Source organism: Sorex araneus, chromosome 7, assembly GCF_027595985.1.
Source record: "Sorex araneus isolate mSorAra2 chromosome 7, mSorAra2.pri, whole genome shotgun sequence".
NCBI lineage: Eukaryota > Metazoa > Chordata > Mammalia > Eulipotyphla > Soricidae > Sorex > Sorex araneus.
Genome location: NC_073308.1, coordinates 38,142,609 through 38,166,376, shown reverse-complemented (window position 1 = coordinate 38,166,376; position 23,768 = coordinate 38,142,609). Strand labels below are relative to the sequence as shown.

At 61.3% G+C, this 23,768-nt stretch overlaps 1 protein-coding gene across 4 annotated transcripts in view; it reads right to left on the bottom strand.

Annotated features, from left to right (window-relative positions):
• Positions 1–1,088: 1,088 nt before the first annotated feature.
• CNTN2 (contactin 2) overlaps positions 1,089–23,768 on the bottom strand; it is a 30,532-nt gene continuing 7,852 nt past the window's right edge. Inside the window, exons 2-23 of one of the 4 annotated variants that reach the window (XM_055144528.1) lie at positions 21,742–21,887; positions 18,826–19,003; positions 18,355–18,530; positions 18,112–18,207; positions 17,637–17,846; positions 17,391–17,490; positions 16,019–16,194; positions 15,542–15,678; positions 15,010–15,139; positions 13,304–13,454; positions 12,676–12,803; positions 12,225–12,400; positions 11,699–11,819; positions 11,107–11,265; positions 10,575–10,724; positions 8,226–8,296; positions 7,733–7,967; positions 7,274–7,386; positions 5,954–6,140; positions 5,268–5,380; positions 4,733–4,901; positions 1,089–4,406 (exon numbers count right to left, since the gene is read on the bottom strand). In XM_055144528.1, the coding sequence (XP_055000503.1) occupies positions 4,297–4,406; positions 4,733–4,901; positions 5,268–5,380; positions 5,954–6,140; positions 7,274–7,386; positions 7,733–7,967; positions 8,226–8,296; positions 10,575–10,724; positions 11,107–11,265; positions 11,699–11,819; positions 12,225–12,400; positions 12,676–12,803; positions 13,304–13,454; positions 15,010–15,139; positions 15,542–15,678; positions 16,019–16,194; positions 17,391–17,490; positions 17,637–17,846; positions 18,112–18,207; positions 18,355–18,530; positions 18,826–19,003; positions 21,742–21,887 (3,232 nt within the window). In that variant the 3' untranslated portion in view covers positions 1,089–4,296. The remainder of the gene's footprint in view (positions 4,407–4,732; positions 4,902–5,267; positions 5,381–5,953; positions 6,141–7,273; positions 7,387–7,732; positions 7,968–8,225; positions 8,297–10,574; positions 10,725–11,106; positions 11,266–11,698; positions 11,820–12,224; positions 12,401–12,675; positions 12,804–13,303; positions 13,455–15,009; positions 15,140–15,541; positions 15,679–16,018; positions 16,195–17,390; positions 17,491–17,636; positions 17,847–18,111; positions 18,208–18,354; positions 18,531–18,825; positions 19,004–21,741; positions 21,888–23,768) is intronic. The other 3 variants (XM_055144530.1, XM_055144531.1, XM_055144532.1) reach the window with 3 other exon arrangements.

Sequence of the window (23,768 nt, the reverse complement as noted above, 5' to 3'; positions counted from 1 at the left end):
ACCCCAAAAGCCCTGAACAGTCTTTTTCTAAGCTTGCCTGGAGACTGTTTGCAGCTGGCAAATATTGGTCACCTAATCAAATCTTTCCTGCTGTTATTCGTTCCTGGATGCATTTTTGCCAATGCTTCGCGTTCTGATACCTAAGGGTTCTTACCTAAGAGCCTATCCGATGCACATGCTGACCTTCGGCCCTTATCTTGACTCCTTGCTGGGCTGGTGCACTATGCAGAGAGGGTCCAGCGGCCTCTTCTGTAGCCTGGCATCTCCCACCTGCTCTTACTGACCTGGGAGACCCCTGTGCCTGGCGGCCTGGGCTGCCCCAGGAAGGGGCTGGTTGGGCAGAAACCCCAGTGGCCTCATCCATGCCACACCCCTGGCCTTAGCCCATGACCTGTGAGTATACCAGAACGGTATCAGCCAACTGCTGTCCTACTCCGGGAACTGCCTCCCCCTGCAGACTCAGTGTTAGAGCCAGGCCTGGACCAAGGCGCCACAATGAGCAGTGGGAGGCTTCATCCCACCCTCACGGTGACTCCCTTCCTGGAGGCAGGTTGGGTGGTGAGAGAGGCAGGTGAGCCCAGCAGTGGTTTGTGAGTCAGAGGTTCGCAGGGTGAGCCCCTAAACTCTCAGGACATCCCTGCAAGGAGACGAGGGCGCAGTTTTCTGAACCCCTGTGGATCTCGTCACTGGGGGAGATGACTAAGAAGTGAGTTCTTCTGAGCGCTGAGGAGACGAGAGAGCAAGTCAGACCGGTGGAGAAGCTGGGTTCTGCCACTTGGTCTGAAGGTGGACAAGCTTTGATGCATCCGGAACTGCAGAGAAGCTGGGATGGTGCCCTCAGGTGAGTCCTGCTCACTGCCAGGGTGGAACCCGCCTGCCTGGCACGTGCCTGCTCTGTGTGCAGAGCACATGCATCATGGGGGTGAGGGCGCCCGTTTTCCATCCGGGTACTGCAAAACAAGGAGTCTCCGGGCCTCCTTTCCCCTCCCAGGACTGAGTACCCCATTAGGATGGCGTCAGGACACACCACCTCCTGCCTGGGTGGAGGAGATGGAGAAAAGCCAGGGACAGAGAACGCCAAGGCAGGCTGAAGAGCAAAACACCACAGCTGGTGCCCGCCGCCTCACGGGGTGGGAAACCATCTTTATTTAAGAACCGTTTGCTACCAGAGTCCATAAATAACTACCAGACAAGAAGTACAGAGAGACAAAGTGGGGCCGGCGGGAGCCCTTCTCTTGGATCTAGTGGGAGTCAGGTCTGTGGCGTGACGGGGCTCTGGCCTTGCCCAGCTGTGAGCTTCTGGAAGCACTCTGCGCCCTGCAGGGACGAGTCTCCCGAAGTTTGGGGCCCAAGGCAGGGTGCACCCACCTAAGGGCACTGGGCTTCCTGGGCTCTGGGCCACATGCTCCTCTGCTGGCCTCCCCAGTCCTGTGGCTATCTGTGTAAGTCCATGGTGCCCTCAGCCCTGGGCACCTCTTCCTACGGGGTCCTTTAGAATCCTCACCTAAGCCCTCCCACCACTCAGGGCCTCCTTGGCAACCTCAGACCCACGTTCGATCTGAGCCAGGGAGAGGCACCGCCCTGAGCTTCAACCTGTTGTGACCGTGACTCGCTCCCTGTAAGCCCAAAGGCCCTGTCCCAGGTGGAGGAGGGACATGAGTCTACCTCCTGCAGCCTGGACTCATCCAGGAGGCTTGATGGCTCCCAGGCTGCAGGGACCACAGGAGACCTTGCTGGGCTGAGCCCCTTGGGGGTCTGGGAGGACACAGCATCTCCAGACGTGTCCAGGTACCTTCAAACCAAAACCCCAGACCACCCCTGTTAACTACCCCCCCCCACCCACCAAGCTCCCAGTAATGGGAAGAAGCTGCTTGCTCATTCCTGAAGGATTTTGTCTCCTGATGTGAAACCTGACCCGTTATTTTTATACAAAGCAACCCCACCCCACCCTCTCCCAGCTTCCCACGGCCCCTCTAGGTCCTTAGGCCCTGAAGGGAAAGAGAGACCCTGACCTCACTGCCCCAACCCCTGAAATGAGAGCTGCCCCTGCCCGGAGAGTGAGCCTGTAGCCGAGCCGAGTGGACACTGCATCTGCCCTGACAGCGTTGCCCCCACCTGGTGCCAGGCAGGCGGTGAGAGAGGCAGGAGAGCCCAGCAGAGGGTTGTGAGTCAGCAGCTGGCAGGGTGAGCCCCCTTGGCCCCCAGCCCATCCCTGCAAGGACACGCGGGGCTGTGTCTTCTGCCTGCACCCGCGCCTGTCCACCCCTAGAGGACCAACTCCATGTGACAGGTGGCTACTCTGAGGGCTCAGTCACAGGGAGGTTTCCAAGGCCTGCACCCGCTCTCTTCCTGCAGGGCCTTGTCAGACTGACCTCAGTGTCCCTGGCCAGAAGCCCGCTCAGACCACAGCCTCGGCCGCTCTGTGGCGAGGGACAGAACAGCTCTTCCATCTTGGTCCAGAGCTGGACACCGCGGCCGGCATCACCTGCCTAGCCTAGAGGAGGAATTGGCCAGACCTGAGCTGGAGGCTTTTCTGGTCCTCACGGCCCCTTTGCTAACAAGCAGGGCCAAGGCATCTCAGCCACGGGTCCGGAGAGGGCATTGGGGTTCCTGTTAAGGCGGATCTGAGCCCCCCGGCGCCCTGCTCCCTGCCTGGAACGTGGCAGGGATCAGATGGTGCCAAAGCCACGTCCTCACCAGGGTCCGGGGCGCTGGCAGGGCTGAGGAGTGGGCCTGACCATTTCAAGATTCTATGTAGAGGGTAAACAACAGAAACCTGCCCGGGAAAACAGGGCAGGACTTCAAAGTTTAAAAAAACTTACAAAATAGAGCTCTAACTGTAAACTACAGGAACCAGCCGTGCACCGGGGCTCCACGCTGGTCCCACAGCTCCTGGGCCAGGAGCCTCCTGTTGGAGCCTCGGCCTTGGGGCTCCCCTGCACGTCCAGCCCTGCTCGTGCCGGGGGAGGCTCATCCTTGCCTTGGCCTCTTTACTGGAGCAAGGAGTGGAGCAGAGAGCCTGCAGCCGGCATTGCCGAGACCGCAGCAGAAGGCAGAGCAATTGGGCGCCTCCTGGGGTGAGCCCAGACCGAGGCTGGGGCCCAACCATAACCCGGTGATCTGTTGCAACCCCAACAGGCATCGCCCCCTTCAACGGTGCAGCCTGCGCCTCCCTCAGGTAGGCCTGGAGGAGGAAGCTGGGAGCTAACACATCCCCCAGCCACCATGCCAGGCTGGGGGAACCCGCCAGCCTCCATTCTTGGTCCTCCCCCCGCTGCCCCCTGAGAAGAGAGAGTGTTGGACAGTGGTCTGCTAAACCTCTCCCAGTGCTGATGCTCGGTGACTGGCTAATGCTTAGAAATGTCCCCTTTATTCCCTTTTCTTCTGGGGAAGCATCAGGGGGTCAAGGCAGCCAGACCAAGCACTCCAGGCAGGACGCCTTTTCCCCTCTGTCTTCTCAGAAGACGCCCAAGCCCGAGCTAATGCCCCCATCCTGTTCCCCAGCCCATGGAGTGGGCACCGGGCAGCAGAGTGGGGCCTGCAGTGGAGGAGAGCACGGTGGACACAGGGCCCTGTCCCCTGCCCAGACCCTCGGGGGATGTGACATGGCTTCGGAGGGCCTGGGACCTCCCCAGGACAAGCCCTTTAGTCATGCAGCCTCGAGTGGCATCACTCTGCTGGGACGGCAGCAGGTTGGCAGTGGTGGCTAAGAGGCCCCGTCAGCTGGACGGTGGCTGTGCCGCGGGCCAAGTCCGGGACAAGGCACCAGGTGCTGGCTCCCACCGCAGCACAGGGTCACCCCCAGAGCGGCAAGTCTTTGGGGTCCTGATTCTCACTCCCCAGGCCCATCAAGGACAATGTGAGCGAGAAGCTGAGCTGCTTATGTGAAGGTGGGAGGGTCCTGGTCCTGCCTTTGGCTCCCTGAGACCGAGGGTGTTCAGGGTGGAGTCTCCTCAGCCGCAGCCGTGCCCAGGTGCTGGGTCGGAGCCTCTGCCCTCGGGGTAGAGAGAGCAGACGTGCTTCGGGAGCCCCGTCTCTGCAGGTGAGCAGGTAGGGTTCGAGTCCCTTCTTCCCCAGGCCTGTCACTCCAAGTCCAGTTCGCAGGTGACATCGGGTGGGGGTCCCCACTCTCAGGGAATAGGCTGCCCGGTGGGTGCATCTTGCTGAACAGAGTCCTTGCAGGGGTTCCAGCAGGAAACACCTGCCCCCGCGGTGTGAAGGGCACTCTCTGAACTGGCCGCCTGGGCCCAGCCCCTCTCAGGCACAGTGGGGGCCGGGCCAGGCAGAGGGGGCCCGTCAGAGCTCCAGGGAGCCGATGAGCACCAGCATGGCCACGGAGTGAGAGAGGATGGCGCCAGGATGCAGGCTGAGGCAGGCCGCCGAGTTCTCCACCATCATGCTTGTGCCTGGAAGTGGACCCGGGGAGAGAGTCAGGGGCTGGGAGCACCTCGGCCACCCCTGCCTGGATGAGGCTGCCCCTACCCCAAGTGGGCAGGGACCCCTGGGGAGCAGCGCTACCTGCATTTACAGCACTGCACTTCCGGGAGCCACCCTGCCCCAGTCAGAGGTGCCAGACCTTGGTGGTGTCGGTGGGAGCCAGGAGCAGGGTGGTTCGGGCATGACACACTGGCTTCCCACCGCCCTACCCTCCCGCTGGGGTTGGCCTGCGTAGGAGTCAGTCCCCCTTAGGCATCTGGGTGGACTCTGGGCCGCCAGTGTGGAGAAGCCGCACCTCCATTCCTCACGATGTGGACTTCAGCTGGAACTCCGTCCCCGCCAGGCCCCGTGGTTCGGATCTGCACCAGGGCATGGCCGATATCTTCAGGAACTGCAATTTCAATCCGATTCTTGCTGGTGAGGTGGAGTGTGGGTGTGGGGTGCAGGTCATTCTGGTACAGCATCTGGGAGAGGAGGTCAGCAAACGGCCGAGAGGGGCTTACTTCTGCATTCTGTTCTCTGGACCCTTATTCCAGGCCCTGCCTCTGATCTCTCTGGAACCAGAGCACTTGCTCTCTGGAACAAGGAACACTTGCACCTCCTCAGCGTGCAAGTGAAGTGGGCAAACAGCTCGGCTGCCTGGAAAACCCTGGATGTCACCCACTGCCCCATGAACTCTGCCCCTCGGAGGGAACATTACCTGCCCTGATGCCCACAGTCCTGCTCCCTGGAGACCTCATGCCAGGCCACTCTGGTCACTCTGCCACGTCTCACGCTGTCTCCCTCTCTCCCCACCCCACACTGCCCACACCACGCCACGCCCTTCTCACCTTGTAGCCAGTGACCGCAGACTCGTTGCGCAGTGCGACCACGGGATCCCACTTGATACTGAGACTGGAGCTGGAAAAGGTCCAGGAGATGTTACCCGGAGGTCGCTGCGGAGCTGCCGGAGAAGAAAGCGTCAGGGACTTCAAAATGCTTCCTCATCACCTGCTCCCTCACTTGAGTTGGGGGGTTTGGAGCCACCCCAGGGGGAGCTCACGGACTACTCCCCAAGCAGTGTGTGGAGTTGCTCCCGGAGGTGCTTGGGGGACCGTGCAGAGTTGGAGACTGAACCCAGGCTGCCTGCAGCAAGGCACGCACAACCCACTGAGCCGTCTCTCCCCGTCCCAGACCCTGGCCTGTAGCTCTTCCCGGATGTCTGTCCACCAGAGTCCCACCCAGGGCACTCGGTGCTGGGGCCTTGGAAACCAGAAAGTGGAGGAAGAAAAATGTACTTGGTTTCAGGGAATTCTACTGCCTCATCCCATCAGGCTGGCTGCCCGGGCTCTCCCCCCGCCCAGGGCTGGTGAGCTGAAGCACTTGCCTCATCACTGGGGAAAGCGTCAACTCAGAGGGACAGGAAAGGGCTCAAGGGACTGAGCTGTAGCTTCGCATGTGAGATCCCCAGGTTCCCTCCCTGGCACCCCAGAGTCCCCCTGGCATCCCCCCTCTCGACAGCAGGGGGCAGACTCACGGGGCTTCATGGTCTGGGTGCTGTCAAAAGGGCTGGCAGGCCCAGTGCCCGCCCTGTTGTAGGCCCGCACGGTCACATGGTACTTGGTGTTGGGCTGCAGGCCAGTGACTCGGGCACTGGTGTCCAGCCCTGCGGTTCTCACACGGTCAGCCGCTGCCTCCTTGTCTCCGGCTTTCCAATACCGGATCTGGACGGGCAGGGGTGCTCCAGGTTAGGGGTTAGGCGTCGGACCTCAGGGCTCCCTTCACCTTCACCCAGGCCCCAAACAACCCCTGTCGCCCACTCTGCCATTTGTGACTCGCTCTCGGGGTACAGAGACCCAGGCCAGGGAAGGGACTCTACAAGTGCAGGGGTGAGTTGGGGGTGAGTCGGGGTGGAGCTCTCTGCATCCGTAGTGAGGGGCTGGATGAGAGCAGGCAGAGCCAGTGGGGGGATGGGCACAGACTCATCCTGGCCATGGAACAGATCCCGTCAGGTCGGCCAGGAGCGGGAGGCAGCAACCCAGCTGGGGGCGGCTTAGAGAGAAGGGGTCCCAGGGTCAGTCCTTGGCAACACAATCCCTCGAGCACTCCTAGGAGTGACCTGGCAGTAGACCCCAGGACTGTCCCGTGTGACCCAACCCTCCCCTCTCCGGTGAAGCCCGGGGAATTGTGGGGCTCAGCCCAAGGACAGAGAATGGGTATTGTTAGGGCAAAGTAGCCGGCACAGTGAGGAGCCGCGAATGGCAAACCCATCTGAAGAGTGTCGAGAGCCGGAGACTTCCAGGGGTTCTTCCCAGTCAGAGGAGTCAGCAGCCCCTGCCCCGCCCAGCCCCGCTCACACCCAGAGCCAGCTCCTCTGGGAGGGACTGTAATGTCCCAGGGCTGCTGAGTCTTCCTGCGACACCGGTGCTCCTATGCTCCTCCACATCCTCCTTCTCTCCCTCCTCCTCCTCCTCTTCCTCTTCCTTTATCACCAGCTCGCTCTGAATCAACTGTGCACGGGGCCCTCACTGTAGAACATTCTGGACCAGGCTCCCAGGCACAGGTTCCAGCGGGCATCGATGTACCACACTGCTCTCTGTGACCCTTGCATGCCAGCTGCCTGGCCTCTGGGCAAGCTGCCGCTCCTTCCTAGAAGCCCCACGCTGCCCCTCCAAGACCCCCCTGCCTCCGGCTAGAACTGACTTGCAGGCTGCCTCCACCCGTGTCTCCCGCCAGCCCCTGTTAACCTGACCAGGCCAGCGGTGAGCCCGGGAGAACGGGCTGAGCTCTGGGCTCGGGGCTCGGGGCCTCTCCTCAGCCTTGACCCCCGCACCCCACCCTCCCCCATGCCTGTTACCTCATAGCCCAGGAGGATCCCATTGACGTCCTGCTGCACCGGCTCCCATGTCACGTTCATCTCTGACGAGGAGACCCCTTTGGCCCAGACCCTGGTGGGGGCCACTCTGGGCTCTGCGGAGCAATATTAACGTCTCTGTAGTCCAGAGCCCCCAGAACCTAGAGACCTAGAGAACCGCTTCCCCCAGGACTGTCTCAGGAGCTTAGAGCGAGTCCCCTCTCCCCCAAGAGCCCCTCTTTCCCTTTAGCTTGACGCGGCACCAGGAGGAACTCCATCCTGAGAGCAGGTGTTCCTCCCTGCACCCCCCCTCCCGCTCCCATGAGGGTGTGGAGAGAAGGGGGTGTGGGGTGTGGGGCTGTGGAAGGGAGGTGTGGGGTGACAGAGCTGGCGGGCTGAGGCTGCGCCCCCCGCCCCAGCCCTCAGGCCAGCCGTGCAGGGATGAGTCTCAGGCAGGCCCACCTTCCTCTGCTGAGTACACGAGCGCAGTGAGGCTCTCGGGCCCGTCCCCACGGCGGTTGTAGCTGCGGATCTTGACCTCAAAGGGTGTGTAGGGCCGGACGCTCTCATTGCTGTAGACAAAGTGCTGGGCACCGGCCCCGGGCACCCGGGCGCTCTGCCAGCTGGCGCTGCCCTGCCTGCGGAAGGACAGCAGGTAGCCGAAGCCATCTCCGTTCTGGTACTCTCGGGCCATGGGCTGAGGGGCAAGAGCGTGGCATGGGCGAGGCCGCTGTGGTTGTCGCCCTCCTCTGCCCACCCTGCTCGCCTCGGGCAGCCAGACCTCCCCAGGGGTCTCCCAGCAGTCGGGAGGTGCCAGGAGCGGGGAGGGGTCTGGCTGCGCCCTCTCTGCCGTGTGCGCCAGCCAGCAAGGTGTCGGGATAAGGGGCAGGGGGACGGGATGTCTTCCCCCTCCCCAGCCCTGGGCCCCACGGTTGGGTCTGCCTCTGCGACTCACCGTCCAGTTGATGATCAGCTCTCCAGGGGCGCCGCCACCACCACTGAGTCCCGAAGGGGCCACTGAGGGGGCTGCGAAGGGCAAGGGACACAGATCAAGCACCTTGAGGCACAAGGACTCACAGCCTGGGCCTGTGTCCACAGAGCTTGCGGGACAGCCGCCCCTTCAGACGGGCCCAGCGGGGCCCTCCGCCCCTCCAGAGGTGGGCTTCAGGCTTCCGGAGTGGGGCTGACCTCAGCCCAAATCCCAGTTCTGCCACTCATTGGCTGTGCTTCCCTGCAACTTACTCAACCTCTCTGGGCCTCTGAGGAGGATGCGCCTGCTTCCCCCCAGAGGCCTCTTGGGAGAATCAAACGAAGCCCTAGAGAGCGACCAAGGACCAAACACATAACAGATCCTCCATCAAGGATCCTCGACCTCCTCCCTCTGCCTGGGTTAGAGGCAATAGTGGGGGGGTCAACTCCAGCTCACTCATGGAAGAGGAACCCCCCACCCAGCACTGAAGTTGGTGCCGAGCTTGTCTTTGGGGCGGCACCGTACTTGCCATGACTTTGCTTTCTGCGGCAGACGGTATTCCCTGATGTTCTCGGTACTGAACAAGGCTGCTCTGAGAGTCGCTCGGCACAGGGACCTGGGCGGGTCTGACTGGCCGAGGGTCAGAGAACTGCAGAGTCTTGACCTTGCCATGCACACCGCACAGCAGCTGTGCAACTTGGGAGCAGTCGGGAGGGAGAGCAACCGCGGCCCGGGGCAGCCGGAGATGTGCCCGAGGACACACCGTGGCAAAATGGTCCAGAGAGATCGTGACCTCCACCCTCTGCCTTCTAAGTCCATCCTGCTGCCACATTCACTGAGCTCACTAGCCCACCAGCCAGGCTGAGCGGAGGCCACTCATATCATACCTGTTAATAACCTTGGATAATTCCCGAAAGAGCTGGAGGTCAGCCCGGGGCAGACAGGAAGTCACGCTTAAGGGCCGGGAAGTGACAGGCCTGAGCACAGATGCGGGTGGGGTAGGGTTCTGAGTGCAAGTTAGCTGACTGGGTGTCAGGTCACTGTGGGGTCTACTTCTGGGAGTGGCGTGGAGACAGGCAGGGGCCCCTCAGGCTGGGCCTCCCCTCTCCTCACCATGGCTCTTCCCTTCTCTTCCCCTCTATGGAGTGTGGCCCCCATGTCCTCGTGAAGGGATAGGACCCGACTATCCGTTCCTCCTGGTCCTAGAGAAATCAGCCAAGAAGGACTTGGGGACATTAGCTGCTTTGATCTCCTGCACAGTGCACCCACATATGCACAGGCACGCACTGGCATGCTCACATACGAACATGCACACACACACACACACACACACACACCACATACACACAGAGCATGAGAGCACATACGCACACACTCCTTCTTTCACAACCATGGTCCTAAATTCATGTTCAGGCTCTGCCACGTGACCCCTCCCAGTTTTGCAATTTTTACTATTTGGGGAGGCGGTTTAGGGTTACAGCCACTGCGCTTACTCCGGGCTCTGTGTTTAGGAATCATTCCTGGCAGCGTTCGGGGAGTAAACCTTAAGTATTGTCTAAGCCCAAGCCTGTGTCGGGTTGATGCAAAGCAGCTGATGACCTGCTATCCTTCCAGTTCTAAATGCAGAATATTTTTTTCTTTTCTGGGTCCCACCCTGCAATGCTCAGGGATTCCTCCAGATTCTGTGCTCCTGACAGTGCTTCCAGGACCACAAGCAATGCTGGGATTCCAACTGGGCTCAGGTGCCTGCAAAGCCTGATCTTACCCCCTGTACTGACTCTCCAGCACCTAGAATTGGATTCTGACCTCATCACACTCCCTTGCTTGTTATTGTTCTGGAGTTTGATTTTCTGGCCTAGTACTTGTGGGACCATATGTAGTTCTGGGGTCCACAGAATACAAAGCAAATTCCTTAATAAGCATCTCTCAGGTCCTTTCTGTCTTTCTTTTATTTTTTAATTTGGTTTTGGGCCATACCTAGAGGTGCTCAGGGCTCACTTCCTCGGGGATCACTCCTGGTGGTGCTAGGGAACCAACCGGAAATCTGATGCGTGCAAGATAAGCACCTACCCACTGTACTATCTCTCTGGTCCCAGCTTCCTTTCCATGTTTAAGGCACTCTTTGCTCTGCCTTTACACAAAGGATGGTTCTCCCTGTGGAGGGGCTGTCTCCCGACCCTGGCATGAGTGCTGTTCTCCTCTGATGATAGGGGGTCTGCAGCCAGTGAGCCATGCCACAGCTCAGCTAACTACTTCCCCCATGGTTCACGCCAGGAGGAGGACTCGGCTTTGTGACCAGAAGTAACTTGGTGGGGGGCTGCTGGGGACACTGACCCGCTTCCTTGGTCCTGATCTTGCTGGAAGGTCCACTGGGCTCCCCCGTGCCCAGAATGTTGCTGGCTAAGACCCGGAACTCATAGTCCATCCAGGGAGTGAGGCCCAGCACCTGGGCGGTCTCGGCATTGCCCTCGATGTTGGCAGGATCTGCAAGGCACCAGCAGCAGAGGGGTCTGGATGGAGACAGGCAGGGACTGGGCCCAAGTCATGCCTCTGCAGCCTCTAGGGACCTGCCATGGACAAGTCCGCAGGCCCTTTTCACAGACCAGGGAAAAGTCAGCAGAGCTCTTCCCTGGAATCCCACCCATGCTGTGCATACCCGACCCCGGCCCAAGGGTTTTCACAGCCCCGTACGAGTCTTGACAATCCTTTCGGGCCACGTGTACCCTTCTCCAACTGTGGGAGGACTCTGCTGGCCGCGGGCCTGGGCTGTGCTGACTGCGGCCCATCTGGGCATCCCCAAGCCCCCCAAACCCACCTGGGCACATGACCTGCCTTCCCGCACCCAGCAGGGGGCGCTCACACTTACTGGTGCGGACCTGTTTCCACATCCCTGCAGGCAGGCTGCGGGCTTGCAGCGTGTACTTGGCAATGGGGCTGTGGTTGTCAAAACCACGGCTCCAGCTGAGCTGGACAGTGGTGTCGCCGATGTCCCTCACTACCACGCCCCCGGGGGGACCCGGGGGACCTGCAAGGAGAAGCCAGAGAACAGGAGTCTGAAGGGGGCAGCTTCCAATGCGAGTCAGCTGCTGCAGTACTGAGCTGGGACAGCAGAGGGCAGAGCAAACACAGTCCAGAGGGAGGCCGGCCAAGCAAGGGGCAGGGAGCAGGGACTGTCCCAGGCTCTGGGCTTGGGGATTGACTGGGGGTCAGAGCCCACGAGAGCCCACACGTGTTGTAGATCTCACAGGGACCAGATTTCTCAGCAAGATGTGTTCAAAACTTCAGCCTGAGGAAAGTTCTCCAGTCTCAGGATGTTCCCCAGAGAGAACTTTAGAATCTTGGGCTTTGGAGGAAGAATATTCGGTCCTGTGGATTTCAGTGGTTGTGTGTGTGTGTGTTTGGGGCGGGGTGGGGTGAGTCAGCTGGAAGAAATAAAAGCCCGGGTCTCTGGGAGTCACCTCGGATCAGGACGGTGGCCTCCTTGGACGCGCTGTCCACCACGGTCTGGGCTGTGCACGTGTACTTCCCGCCGTGGCTCAGTTGTGCGTTCAGGAGGGTGAGATCGCCCACCGTCTCCTTCTGCGGGTCAGAGGAGGCAGCCTGGCTGGGGAGGGGGCGAGTCCTGCTCCCTGACCCCTCCCCGCAAGGTCCCTGGCCCACTGTTCCCAACTGCCCAGGTAGCCACTCCCCACCCCTTCCATGAAGCCCTCCCGGCTAGACAGCAATGCCTGGGTCAGACTGTCAGAGCAGAGGTTTGAGGGTCAGCGGGCCCCTGGAATCCATCCAGAGGCCCATCCCTGCCCTTCAAGGGTCCCTAGGATGCCACCACCTGAGGGTGGGCAGTCACCCAGATGAAGGGGTGACTGTGGGTGAGGCTCAGGGAAGAGGCTGGGCGCTGGGGCCCCATGCATGGACAAGACTGCAGGACACCCGGATCTGGCCACCAGGGAGAAGCCAGAGGGGGTCAGTGGACCTCAGACTCACCATGCTGGCCCGGCGGTAGTGGGCGCCAGGTTTGTCAAAGTCAATGGCGAAGCCATCCAGGGCCCAGGTGAAGGTGAGGTCCATGGTGGGGTCGTGAGAGGCGTGGCACTGCAGGGTCAGGTTGTCACCCAGGTTGATGTCGGCACTAGAGGGGGCGAGGGTGATCTTGGTTGCATCTGCAGAGAAAACAATCCCTGTGGGTGAGTGGGGGGGGGGGGGACAGACAAGTGACCAGACAGGGCAATCGGGGACTCGGGGCTAGGGGTCAGCCTCAGGAATGGGGAGAAGGTTCCGGCCCATCACCCCAGTCTGGCAGCAGCATTGTGCAGGAGGGAGAGGGCAGCCGAAGACGCCTCGGTGCTTGACTATGGGCAGTGACAGAACCCTGGGGTGTCCTCAAGGCCAGACAAGGAGGACCATGGGATCAAGACGACAGCTCAGCAGGCCTCACCTCGGACAGACAGGATGCCAGTGCTGTTGGCTTTGCCCATGAAGTTCTCAGCAAAGCAGGTGTATTTGCCTTCGTCGGACCTACTGATGTTCCTAATGATCAATGTCCCCTCCGGAGTGACAGTCAGTCTGTGGCAAGGACAGAGGGGATCTGCCGTATGGAGTCATGGAAAGGGCAGAACGGAGCATGGAGGGGAAGAGGGAGATGGAGGAGGAAGGGGGGAGGAGAGAGAGAATGGAGGTGAGGAGGAGGGGGAAGGAAAAGAGCTGAGTGAGGGGAGGGGAAGGCGGATTAAAGGGAGAGAGAAAGAGGGGGTAAGGGGAGGGAAGGGTGAGGAAAGGGGAGGAAGAGGAGGAGGGGGAGAAAGGAAAGAACAGAAAAAGAAGAGGAGGGGGTTGGGGCTGGAGCGATAGCCCGGCAGGTTGGGCGTTTCCCTTGCACGCCGCCAACCCGGGTCGATTCTCAGCATCCCATGTGGTCCCCTGAGCACTGCCAGGAGTGATTCCCGAGTGCAGAGCCAGGAGTAACCCCTGTGCATCACCGGGTGTGACAAAAAAAAAATAAGAAGAAGGGGAGGGGGTATCGCTGGGGAGGAGAGGGGAGAGGTGCCCCTGGGGAAGAGTCTTACCTGCTGCTGTTGACCAGAATCTCAGTGCCTTTGCTCCAGAGCACCTCAGCCTTCGGGGCTGCCCGGGGCTGGCAGGGGATGGCGACCTTTCCGCCTCGCGCTGCAGGGATCAGGCGCCTTACAGGATTCAGCCTGAAATCCGGGGCCAGAGCTGGAAAGAAAGGGCAGCTCATCACCCGGAGCCCTGAGTGGCCACTGCCCTGTTAGGGAGCCACTTGATTGCCTGCTGGGTGCTTGCACTCTCGGTGACTGGCCTGTGAGAAACTCCCGGAAGCAACCCCCAGCCCCCCACCCACAGTTACCCCCTCCCACAGTTACCCCCACCCACAGTTACCCCCTCTCACCCACAGCCCTACCCCCTCTGGACTCAGCCAGGGCAGCCCTGAAGAGCCCCTCCTTGACTCCAGCTCTGCGCTCCAGGTCTATTCTTTATTTTGTCTTATTTGGGGGTCCTACCTGGCAACGCTCAGCAGTCGCTCCCATGAGACTCGGGGACCCACAGTGCCAGGGAGTGTACCTGGGCCTCCCACAGGAACGGCAAATCCCCCCACCCAGGGGGACTTTCAAACTCATGATGAGGACGATGGGTGCAGGAGAGGGCCCTCGGTCACCTCTGTCCTCCCGCCTGTCCCTGCCCTTGCAGTGCACCTGGTGGCTCCTGCCTCAGGTCCTTGGGCATCTTGTTTGGAAATCCCTCAGATCTTCCCCGCTGGCCCCATATCAGATCACACGCCTGTCTGTCTGGGGAGTCGGATTTCCCTGGCCCAGCATGGAGGTGCCCTGGAACAGTCTTCCTCGTGAACCAAGACGCAAGCGGAGGACGAGTGCCTGCTCCTGCCCACTGGGAAGCTGCCCCGTGACGGGCAGTCCCTGGCTCCACCTGCCTTCTCACTTCAGCCTCGCCACAGCTGGGTGACGGCCGCAGAGCTGACATGGGAATTCAAGAGGCAGAGCCGGAGAGGCTCACAGGTGCAGGTCCTTGGCTTCCTCCACTCCATCCCTGCCGTTCCATACGGCGGCCTGAGCACTGCCAGCAGTGACTCTCAGCACAGAGCCAGGAGCACGCCAAGCCTCTATGTGGGGTCCCCCTCACCCCCCCAAGATCAAGAAACAGAATCACAGGAGACAAGGACCTTGTCACTCTTTCTAGCCCAAAGAGCTGTGTTCAAGTCAAAACTAATTGATGCATTTTTTCAGTGACTTTTGCTGCCTCTTCCCAGAGCCGCCCACTCTGATGTTGGCCACTGCAATCCCAGGAGTGGCCCCGGCACCGGCATCTGGCCTTGGAACCCCTCACACGGGCCCTCACTCCTGCCTCAAGAGCTTGAGTTCCACTCAGAAGCTGTTGGAAGTCTCAGGAGACTGTGTGTGTGTGTGCACTCACTTGTGTTTGTGTGCTTGTCTACATGTACATGTGTGCACATGTACATATCCCATGTGTTTGTGTATATATATGTTTGAATGCATGTGTGTTTGTGTGTATGCCTGTGTTGGTGTGTGCGTGTATGTCTGTGTGTATACATGCGTGTGGAGTCTTGTGTGCACGTGTGTGCATGCCTGTGTGAATGTGTGTGTGCATGCCTGTGTGAGTGTGTGTGAGTGTGTGTGTGCATGCCTGTGTGAGTGTGTGTGTGTGTTTGCGTGGAAAGGCTGTGAGGCAGACCCCTCAAGTGCTTGCAGCATCCCTCGTGCCCCCGGCCTCTCACCCTGCACGGACAGCTCGGCGCTGGCATAGACGGTGCCGTGCTTGTTCTCTGCAACGCACTGGTACATGCCCGAATCCTCGAGGCTCAGCTTGGAGAACCGCAGGTCCCCGGCCTGCACCTCCACCCGGGCCTGTGCACAGGAGCCCGCAGGCCAGGGCAGAGGTCAGAATCCGGGTCAAAGGACCGACCAAGGTGGAAGGTGGGGGGACTCGGCGTGGGGGTGTGCAGCCGCCCAGTCATATTTCTGGGCGAGCTGGAGCCCCGGGACCCTGCACAGGGCATCAAGTGGACAGAAGCAGGTAGGCTGGGGACACTGGGGCAGACCCCGGACCTTCTGCTGGGGGTTAGGGGGGGCTCTAGCTGTCCAGCCCGTGGCCAGGGAGCTCTGGGAGGGAGAGAAGCGTGGAACACCACCCCCACGGCGCCCTGACGGCCCAGAAAAGCTTCCTCTTGGGGGGCGGTCTGCATGGTGAGGGACAGGCGGGCAGGGGGCAGGGACAGCCCGGACTCCGGGGAGCCCCAGCTCTCCTACCTGAGAGGCCAGGGGCTCCCCATTCCGCAGCCAGCGCACCGTGGGCCGGGGCTTGCCCGCCGCCGCACAGCCCCAGCGCAGGTTGGACCCAATGTCGGCCTCCGTGTCTGAGATCACCTTGAGCCACTCAGGCTGAGCTGTGGGGAGCAAGAGGGAGAAAGGCTGGGCGGGGCCTTGGGGAGCCTCTGGCCCTTTGAGGGCATCGCAGAGCTGCAGTTCTTACAAAGGACAGCAGAGGGCGCCATCAGCATTTGGAACGGGTTAGGGGCCAGGGGCTACAGAAAGCCACCAGTGGGCCCCGGCCAGGTACTGTGGCAGCGGTTTCAATGATAGGAAAGCTTTCCTTGTGTCTTTTGCAGCCCCCGCTGAAACGGGTAGCCTCTTCCCATTCCAGAAGGCCTGAGCAAGCCCAACTCTGCCCCTCGGTCAGTGTCTGCTCGAGGGCGCGGGCATGCCCGGGGTGGCCCAGCGCCGTACCCTGCACGATGATGCGGCCCTGCACAGTGTCTCGGCCCTTGGAGTTCTCGGCTTCACACTCGTAGGTGCCCTCGTCTTCAAAGCTGACGCTGGGGATCTGCAGGGTGGGCTCGGCCGTGGCCCACTGCGGGGACAAGGAGCCTTCCACTTTGCGCCACTTGATTCTGGGCACAGGGCTGGCAGGGAGACAAAGCCAGAGGGGCCAGGCTGAGCGAGGCACTCCCCTGTGCCTGCCACCTCTCTCGGGGCAGGTGAGGGGGCAGCCCTGGCAGCGGGACCCCAGGCCTGGGAAGGAGCAGAGGGAGAGAGGAGAGGAGGGGCCGAAGCACAGGGAGAAAGGAGCAAGAACAAGGAAGCCCCCCACCCGCTGCCCCGCCCTTTCCCTCCCCTTCTCTCCCTCTCTCCCTGCCCTCTCTCTCTTCCCCCCTTCCTCCCTCCCTCTCTCCCCTCCCCTCCTTTCTCTCCCTGCCCTCTCTCTCTTCCCTCCCTCCCTCCCTCTCTCTTCCCTCCCTCCCTCCCTCCCTCCCTCTCTTCCCTCCCTCCCTCCCTCTCTTCCCTCCCCTCCTCTCTCTCTCCCTACCCTCTCTCTCTTCCTCCCTCCTTCCCTCTCTCTTCCCTCCCTCCCTCTCTCTTCCCTCCCTTCCTCTCTCCCTTCACTCCCCCTCTCCCTGCCCACCCTTTCTCCTTTCCCCTCCCTCCCTACCCCTTTCTCTCTTCCCTCCCCTCCTATTCCCTCTCCCCTACACTGGCCTGTCCCTCTTCTGCTCCCCACCTCTCCTGGGCCTGCCTCCTTCACCAGGGGACCCCCGTCACCAACAGGGCCCTGCCTCTACTTCTCAGAGGGGTTTCAGCTACCAATGAGCAGTGTGGGAAGGTGAGCTGAGACTCAGAATCACTTTATCTTTCGGGGGAGAGATCTCTAAAGCAGGGCCCGAGGCCCCTGGCGACACACATCTGGCTGCTGCTCAGGCCCACCAGTGCTCGGAGACTTCCAGGTGGGCCGACAGTGCTAGGTCCTAGGGCTGCTGGGAGGGCTGAGGAGGCAGCACCCCTGGGGCACTGGAGATGGCATGGGGCACCGAGTGTCCTGGGGTGCAGAAGAGAAGGGTGCGGGCGTGTGGCCCTCTCCCGGCCAGCGAGGGGCGGGCCTGGGTCTGCACAGCCTCCTACCCGGCCAGGGGTGAGCTGTCTATGCAGGAGCCGGGAGTCAGCGGTGGGTGCTGGCCCTGGGGGCCCAGAGCTGCACCCGGCAGTGCTCAGTCCCCGGAGGGGCTCTGTCCCCGGCGCCCAGCACCCTCTAGACCCCTGGCGAGGGGCACCGAGCTGTCCCTGCCCTTGTCTCTGGCCAGCCCGGCGCCCTCCGACTACCTACTTCCCGAAGGCGAAGCACTCCAGGGTGACCTGCTGGCCCAGCAGCGCGTAGGTCTCCGCGGGGAACCGGGCCTTGATGGTGGGCGCGAAGAGGCGGGAGTCTGTGGACACAGGGATTGGGCCTCTTGGGTGCCTGAAGCCAGAGTCTCCCCCGACCCCACCACCCCCCGCCCCGACCACGCTGCTCTGGCCCTGGACACTGCCTGGAGCCGCTCCGGCCGCCGCCCGCCCCGGCGCCCTGCCTGACCTCCGGCCACCAGGTTGAGCTGAGCGAACTTGCTGAAGACGCTCTTGGTAGAGAAGTCCAGGTGGCTGGTGGCCAGGCACGAGTAGTTGCCCAGGTCGGAGGCGTTGGTGCGCGCGATGTACAGGTTCCCGGTGGTCTGGGACACGAAGTGACGCCCGTCCGTCGGGATGAAGTTGGGGAACTCGTTGAGGAGCCAACGGTAAGAGAGACCTAGGCGGGGGGAGTTTGAGGAGGCGGAGGTGAGAGGGGGCGGCCCTGGCCCTGAGAGCTCAGGGGGCCGAGGAGGGCCGAGGGGGGGCAGAGGGAGGGCGTGACTTCATTACTGCCCCCAGGGACCCCCAGTCTGATGGGGGAGGCAGGGCAGCACTGCGGGACGCCCAGGAGCACTGAGGACAGGCGTGCAGGGCCCAGGAACACTCACCCCTGCCCAGAGGAGCAGCTGGCACCCCGCCCCCACCCCCGGGCCAAGGCTCACCTGGGTAGTGGGCAGGAGGGTCACAGGGCAGCATCACCCCCCACCCTTCGTGGGTTTTCACCGGGTCTCGCTCCTCCTTGGAGAATTCCTGCAGAACTGAGTCACAGACAGGCCTCAGGCCCGCCCAGCCTGGGGAAGAGCAGCTCAGGGGGCTTGGGGGGGGCCAGCCTGCCCGAGGCACGCCTCTTGGAGGTTCCCAGTCCCCGCTCCCCCCGCCCACCTCTCCGCAGCCCGGGGCCTCACAGCCAAAGCGCAGCACAGCCTCCCTGCTGACCACAGTGCCCACGGGGTTGGTGGCCAGGCACTGGTACACGCCTGCGTCCTGGGCCTTGCTGGGGTTCAGGATGGCCAGGTTGCCCCCCACCAGCTGGTGGCGACCACCTGGCTGAAGGCTCAGGTCGGTGCCGTTCATCTTCCACCTGCAGGAGAGGCAAGGGGGCCCTGAGACCCCTGGCTGGGTGGGGGCAGGGGGGACCCCGAGAGCTTGGACTGGGCCTCGCAGGGAGTAGGGGCGGAGGGTGACCCTGAGACCCCTGCTGGGTCCATGGGGGGCAGGGCAGGAGGGGGCCCTGAGGCCCCTGGCTGGACCGGGCAGGGTGGGGGCAGAGGGGGCCCGTGAGACCCCTTACTGGGCCTGGTGGAGGGGGTAGGGCGGGGGGGCACCCAGGCCCCTGCTGGGCCCACTGGGCGGGCAGGGCTGGGTCGGGGCCTCACCGGTAGGTGGCTGGGGGGCTGGCTCGGGCGCGGCACGTCAGCGTGACCTTCTCCTCTGTGGACTCCTCTGGGAACAGCAGGCTCAGGGGCTGGTCTTCAAAGACGGGCCCGAAGGTGGCGGTGGTTCCCCAGGCTGAGCTCCACGCTGCAGGTGGGGGCACACCCGGGGCCTGAGGCTCTGCAGGGAGCCATGACGGGAAATCCTTCCCACCCTGTCCAGGCTGCCCCCAGCCAAGCTCTCTGGAGCCCGGGAGGGTCTGGTGCGAGAAGGCGGAGGGCGGGGGTGGGGCAGCAGAGAGCTACAGCCTCCTTCCCTCCGGGGTCGAATCACTCGGAGTTCCCCGCGTCCCGCAGCCTGCTTTGAGGGTCTGCTGTCTGCCTGGCTCCGGGCTGGGGGCTGTGGGAAGTGTGACCCACGCACTGGCCCTTTTGCCTGCAGGACCTTGAGTCTCTGTAGACTGGACCCCAAGGGACGCGGCAGCGCTGGCCCAGGGCGTCAAGAAACCTGCCTCCCGTCCCAGCACTAACCAGCCCGACCCCTGAGCCCTGCCAAGGCCCGGCTAGGGGTGGAAGGGAACCCAGGACATTGGAGGCCCGTGGGTGACCGTGAGGAGGGACAGCTGTGGGTGTCTCAAGAGGGATGGCCCTGGGTGACTCTGGAGGGACGGCCTTGTGTCAAATCCCTCTCCTGTCACAGCCCTGTCTTGCGTCTCTCCTCTCTCCTATCTCAGCCCTGCCCCGTGTCAAACCTCTGTCCTGTGCCACACTCTTGCCTTTGTCACACTCCTGTCCTTTCACACCCAGCCCTGTGTCACACCCCTGTCTTCTCACACCCCTGTCCTGTCACATCCCTGTTCTGTCATACTCCACCCTGTGTCACACCCCTGTCTTGTCACTTTCTTGGTACCATACCCTGCACTCTGCCAGGGCTCACTTCTGAGCACAGAGCTGGGAGCAGCCCCGAGTACCACTTGGTGTGTCCCCAGCCAAATGAGCCATCCAGAGGCACAGCCACAGCCCAAGGAGCCCCTCAACAGGCCAGCACCAGTGTGGGACACTTTCTCATCACACAAAGTCCCAGGAAGGCTCTGAGGCCCCTGACACGTGGGGACACAAAACTAAGGACACTTCTCAGGATGGTGCTAGGGCCTGGCAAAGGGAACGAATGGACTCAGCATCAAGGCCAGCACCTTAACCCCCGTTCTCCCCTCCTCTCCCCCTCTCTCCCTCCCTTTCTCTCCCCTCTCTCTCCCCTCCCTTCCTCCCTCCACTCTGTCTCTCCTCTCTCTCTCTCTCCTCTCTCTCCTCTCTCTTTCTCTCCTCTGTCTCTCTCCTCTGTCTTTCTCTATCTCTCTCTCTCTCCTCTCTCTCCCCGTCTCTCTGTTTCTCCTCTCTCCTCTTTCTTTGTCTCTGTCCTCTCTCTTTCTCTGTCTGTCTGTCTGTCTCTCTCTCTCTCTCTGTCTCTCTCTCTCTGCCCTAAAAGAGCACTCTTGGTGATCTCTGCCAGCTCGGTGGCTCAAATCAAGGTCCTCAAGATGTGGTTCTAAGGGCCTGTGCTGTCGGGTATGAGAGACATATCCTGGTGAGGCTCTGGGGGGAGAACTAAGTTTTTTGTTTCTGGGCCACACCTGGCAGTGCTCAGGGGGCCATGTGGTATCAGTGGCAAAGCTGGTTTGTCCTTTCCACCTTGCCATGGAGAGCTTAGGTTTACTGGTTTACTCCCATCACAGTGCTCCCATTTCTCTGTGTTTATTTGTAACCTCATTCTTTGTGCTCTGCTTCCCCAACTGGCCAATCACCTTTATCTCCTAATCAGACTCTGTTAACTTGTAAATATCGCTTTTCTCTTCTCCTTAAGTCCTTTGCATAGTTAATTCAGAGTAATGTCCTTTTTGTATAGACACAGGAAGACAGTTAATGCTATGCTTTTGTTAATGACTCTGAATGATATTCACCCCTGAGCATCTGCTCTCTCCACTTAAGCCTCAGTTGCCCTTACTTCCTAACACCCTAAAAGCAGGGTCCCAATGAGCGACTGGATGGGCCCCAGGCAAGCTGTGAGCTACCCTGGCATCGAAATGGGCCAGGCCAAAGCGCCATAATACTTAACTATAAGTTAAGAGCAGAGTCATGGACAAATTCTGTCACGATCCAGAAAGTAACAACTAGGTTAGGACCCTACTAGGGTTAGGAAAGATTAATCTGGCCTGAGCACTGTAGTCTGAGATCTATAGCGAGATGTCCCCAGGAAAGCCATCCTACAAGCTTAATGTATCTCTTCCTGTGTCCATAGAAAATAACTAATATTAAGAAGTGGAATTAAAATGTTAATTAAGTTTTTGGGCTAAGGAGAGGAGAAACGCCCCTAGGTGTTATTTTGCCCTTGAGCAGAAGAAGGGCTTTTCATTTGTTGATTGTGCTACCACTGGATGGGGTGTGGTTGCTACCCCAGCACGGGGAGTTGGGATTGATGAGAGACCAAGTGGGACCATGGGAGAGACAGGAGGAGACGGGAACGAGGGGCAGTGTGAGACTGGAATGAGGAGCTTAGAGAGACTGGAGCAGGCGCGTGGGGAGAATGGAATAAGCGGCAACTGACCACCAACCAGCCTGGCCCTCACTTCCTCCTTCACCTGCCCATGGCATTGGCCATCCCGGGAGGGGAAGAGGCCCGAGACCACCGAACAGAGGCACGGGCGAGAGAGAGCCCCGGGGTTCCCTAGCCGCCTGGAGAATACACACTTGCCCACCGTGGATCAGTCCTCTTTCATCTCCTGTCCTCTCCTGACCCCCGGGACGGGGACTCCACGGGTGGGAAAACTGCTTAGGAAGCCGCTTCAGCAGTCCACACGCTTAGCCGAGGGGCGAGTGATTCCACAAACACCCCAACTTCCCCAGCGCAGGGACCCTTCTTACCTGAGGAGGAGACGAGGGCCATGGCGACCAGCAGCAGTGGGTGTGAGCCCCTCCTGACAGATGTCCCCATGCTGGAGGTCCCCGGGCAGCGCTGTGCAGAGGGGAGGGGGCCAGTCGGCTCGGGCACAGCGGGAGGCCAGGGGGTGCTGGGGTGGGAAGAGGAGCTCAATCACCCTCCACTTTTGCCCACAGCCTGCGGGAGGGTCCATCCCGGCGTGTGGGGGAGCTGTGCTGCGGGAGGGCCCATCCTACGGGCAGGGGGTGCCGCTGTCCAGGCACGTCCCGGGGAAGGGCTGGGCCATTACACGGGCCTCCCAGGCAGAGTGTCTCCCACCGCCCCGCTGGGAGTCTGGCTCTGGGGGGAACCCACCACGCCCCACAGCCAGGGGGTGCTGCTCAGGGAGCAGAGGGCGGCTGGTTGGCTCTGGCGAGAACCCACCTGCCCACTGCCCCGCTAATGGCCCTTGGTGTGGGGTCCAGAGGGAACAGGTCCCAGCCAGATGAGGGGCGCTAAGAGCATCTTCCGCTAGTGACTGGGGGGGCCTGTGGTCTCCTGCTGACTGGTGGGGGCGCTGATGAGCCCCTTGGGGAGTGCATTTGGTGAGAAGGGCGGGAGGCTCTGCCCCTCCCCAGAGCCCTGCTCAGGGCCTGCCCCTGTGCCTGACACAGCCATAGCCTTGAAGGGCCTGGACAGGCCTGTGTGAAGGAGGGCAGGGGGGAAGGAGGCAGGAAGCCCCCTGCACCCCCGCCTCCCGCCCTTGGGCCCACAGCCCCCACCCTTCTGCCCGGAGGGGAGCAGGTTCCAGTGGGCTCTTGGGGCTGAGGGGGACCCCCAGAGCTAGTCAGGGTCCCTTCCATGTGGCTAGGCCAGCCTGCCCACTCTGGGGTGCTGAGTCTCGGGGTGCTGTCTCTGACTTGCTCTCAACACTGCACTGGGCGAGCAGAGAGGGGCTGAGAGCCTGGCACAGCCCTGGGAGCACTGTGGGTGCTCCTCACTCCAGTGGGTGCTGCCAGGCCCTGCTATCTGAGACTGGGGGAGCTGGAGCTGAGGGGCTGGGTGCTGTCCCGGCCTGGGTGCACCGTCTGGGCCTAGGTGCTGTCCCAACCCAGCCTGGGAGCTATCCTGGCCTGGGTGCACTGGACCACCCTGGTGCTGTCCTGGCCCATTCTGGGTGTCCCGAGACAGGAACAGACAAATGGACAGGGCGGGTGAGAGGACCCCAGAGGACTCTGCCCTGCACCCAGTGTGGGGGCTAAAGTTCGTGGGCCCACGGCCACTCCCTTGGGGAGAAGGGGCTCCTAAGGGCTTGGAGTCAGCCCTTGTTCACCCCTCCACCCTTTCTGGTTTTTAGGGAGGGGGAGGGGAAGAAGAGGAGAGGAGGGAAGAGGCAGGGAGGGGCGGGCAGGCCCCAGACTGTCAGGGAGGAGGGGGGCTGGAAGCTGGGTGTGAGGGGTGGGGTGACAGCCGGATCTCACACCCACCTCCTTCAGAGACCACCTCAACCCCAACACTGACTGACCCCCTTGAGGTTCTGACCCCAGTCCACCCCCTGGCATTTCCCAGTACACCCATCCTGGCTTTGTTCAAGCTTCTCCCCTCGAGCCCCTTCCCAGGGTCACGCAGTGAGAGCTCAGCTATCTGGGGCCCGGGGCCCCCAGGGGGTGGTCTGGGGTGCAAGGAGCCAACCAGGGCCCTGAGCATGCCAATCCTCTGAGCCTGCACTGTTCTGAATGACACATACTCACACACACCCTCACACTCACATACATGTTAACACAACAAACACACAGAGGCCCACACACATACACAAACTCACACACACAATACACAACACACTCACAGGGACTCACACCTGTACACACTAACACATGTGCACACACTCACACTCATATACATGCCCACACTCAATATACACTAACACATATGTCCACATACACACACACACTCTCACACTCACAATATGACACATGCAAACACTCACACCCACACTCACATATATACTAACACATATGCCTACACAATACAC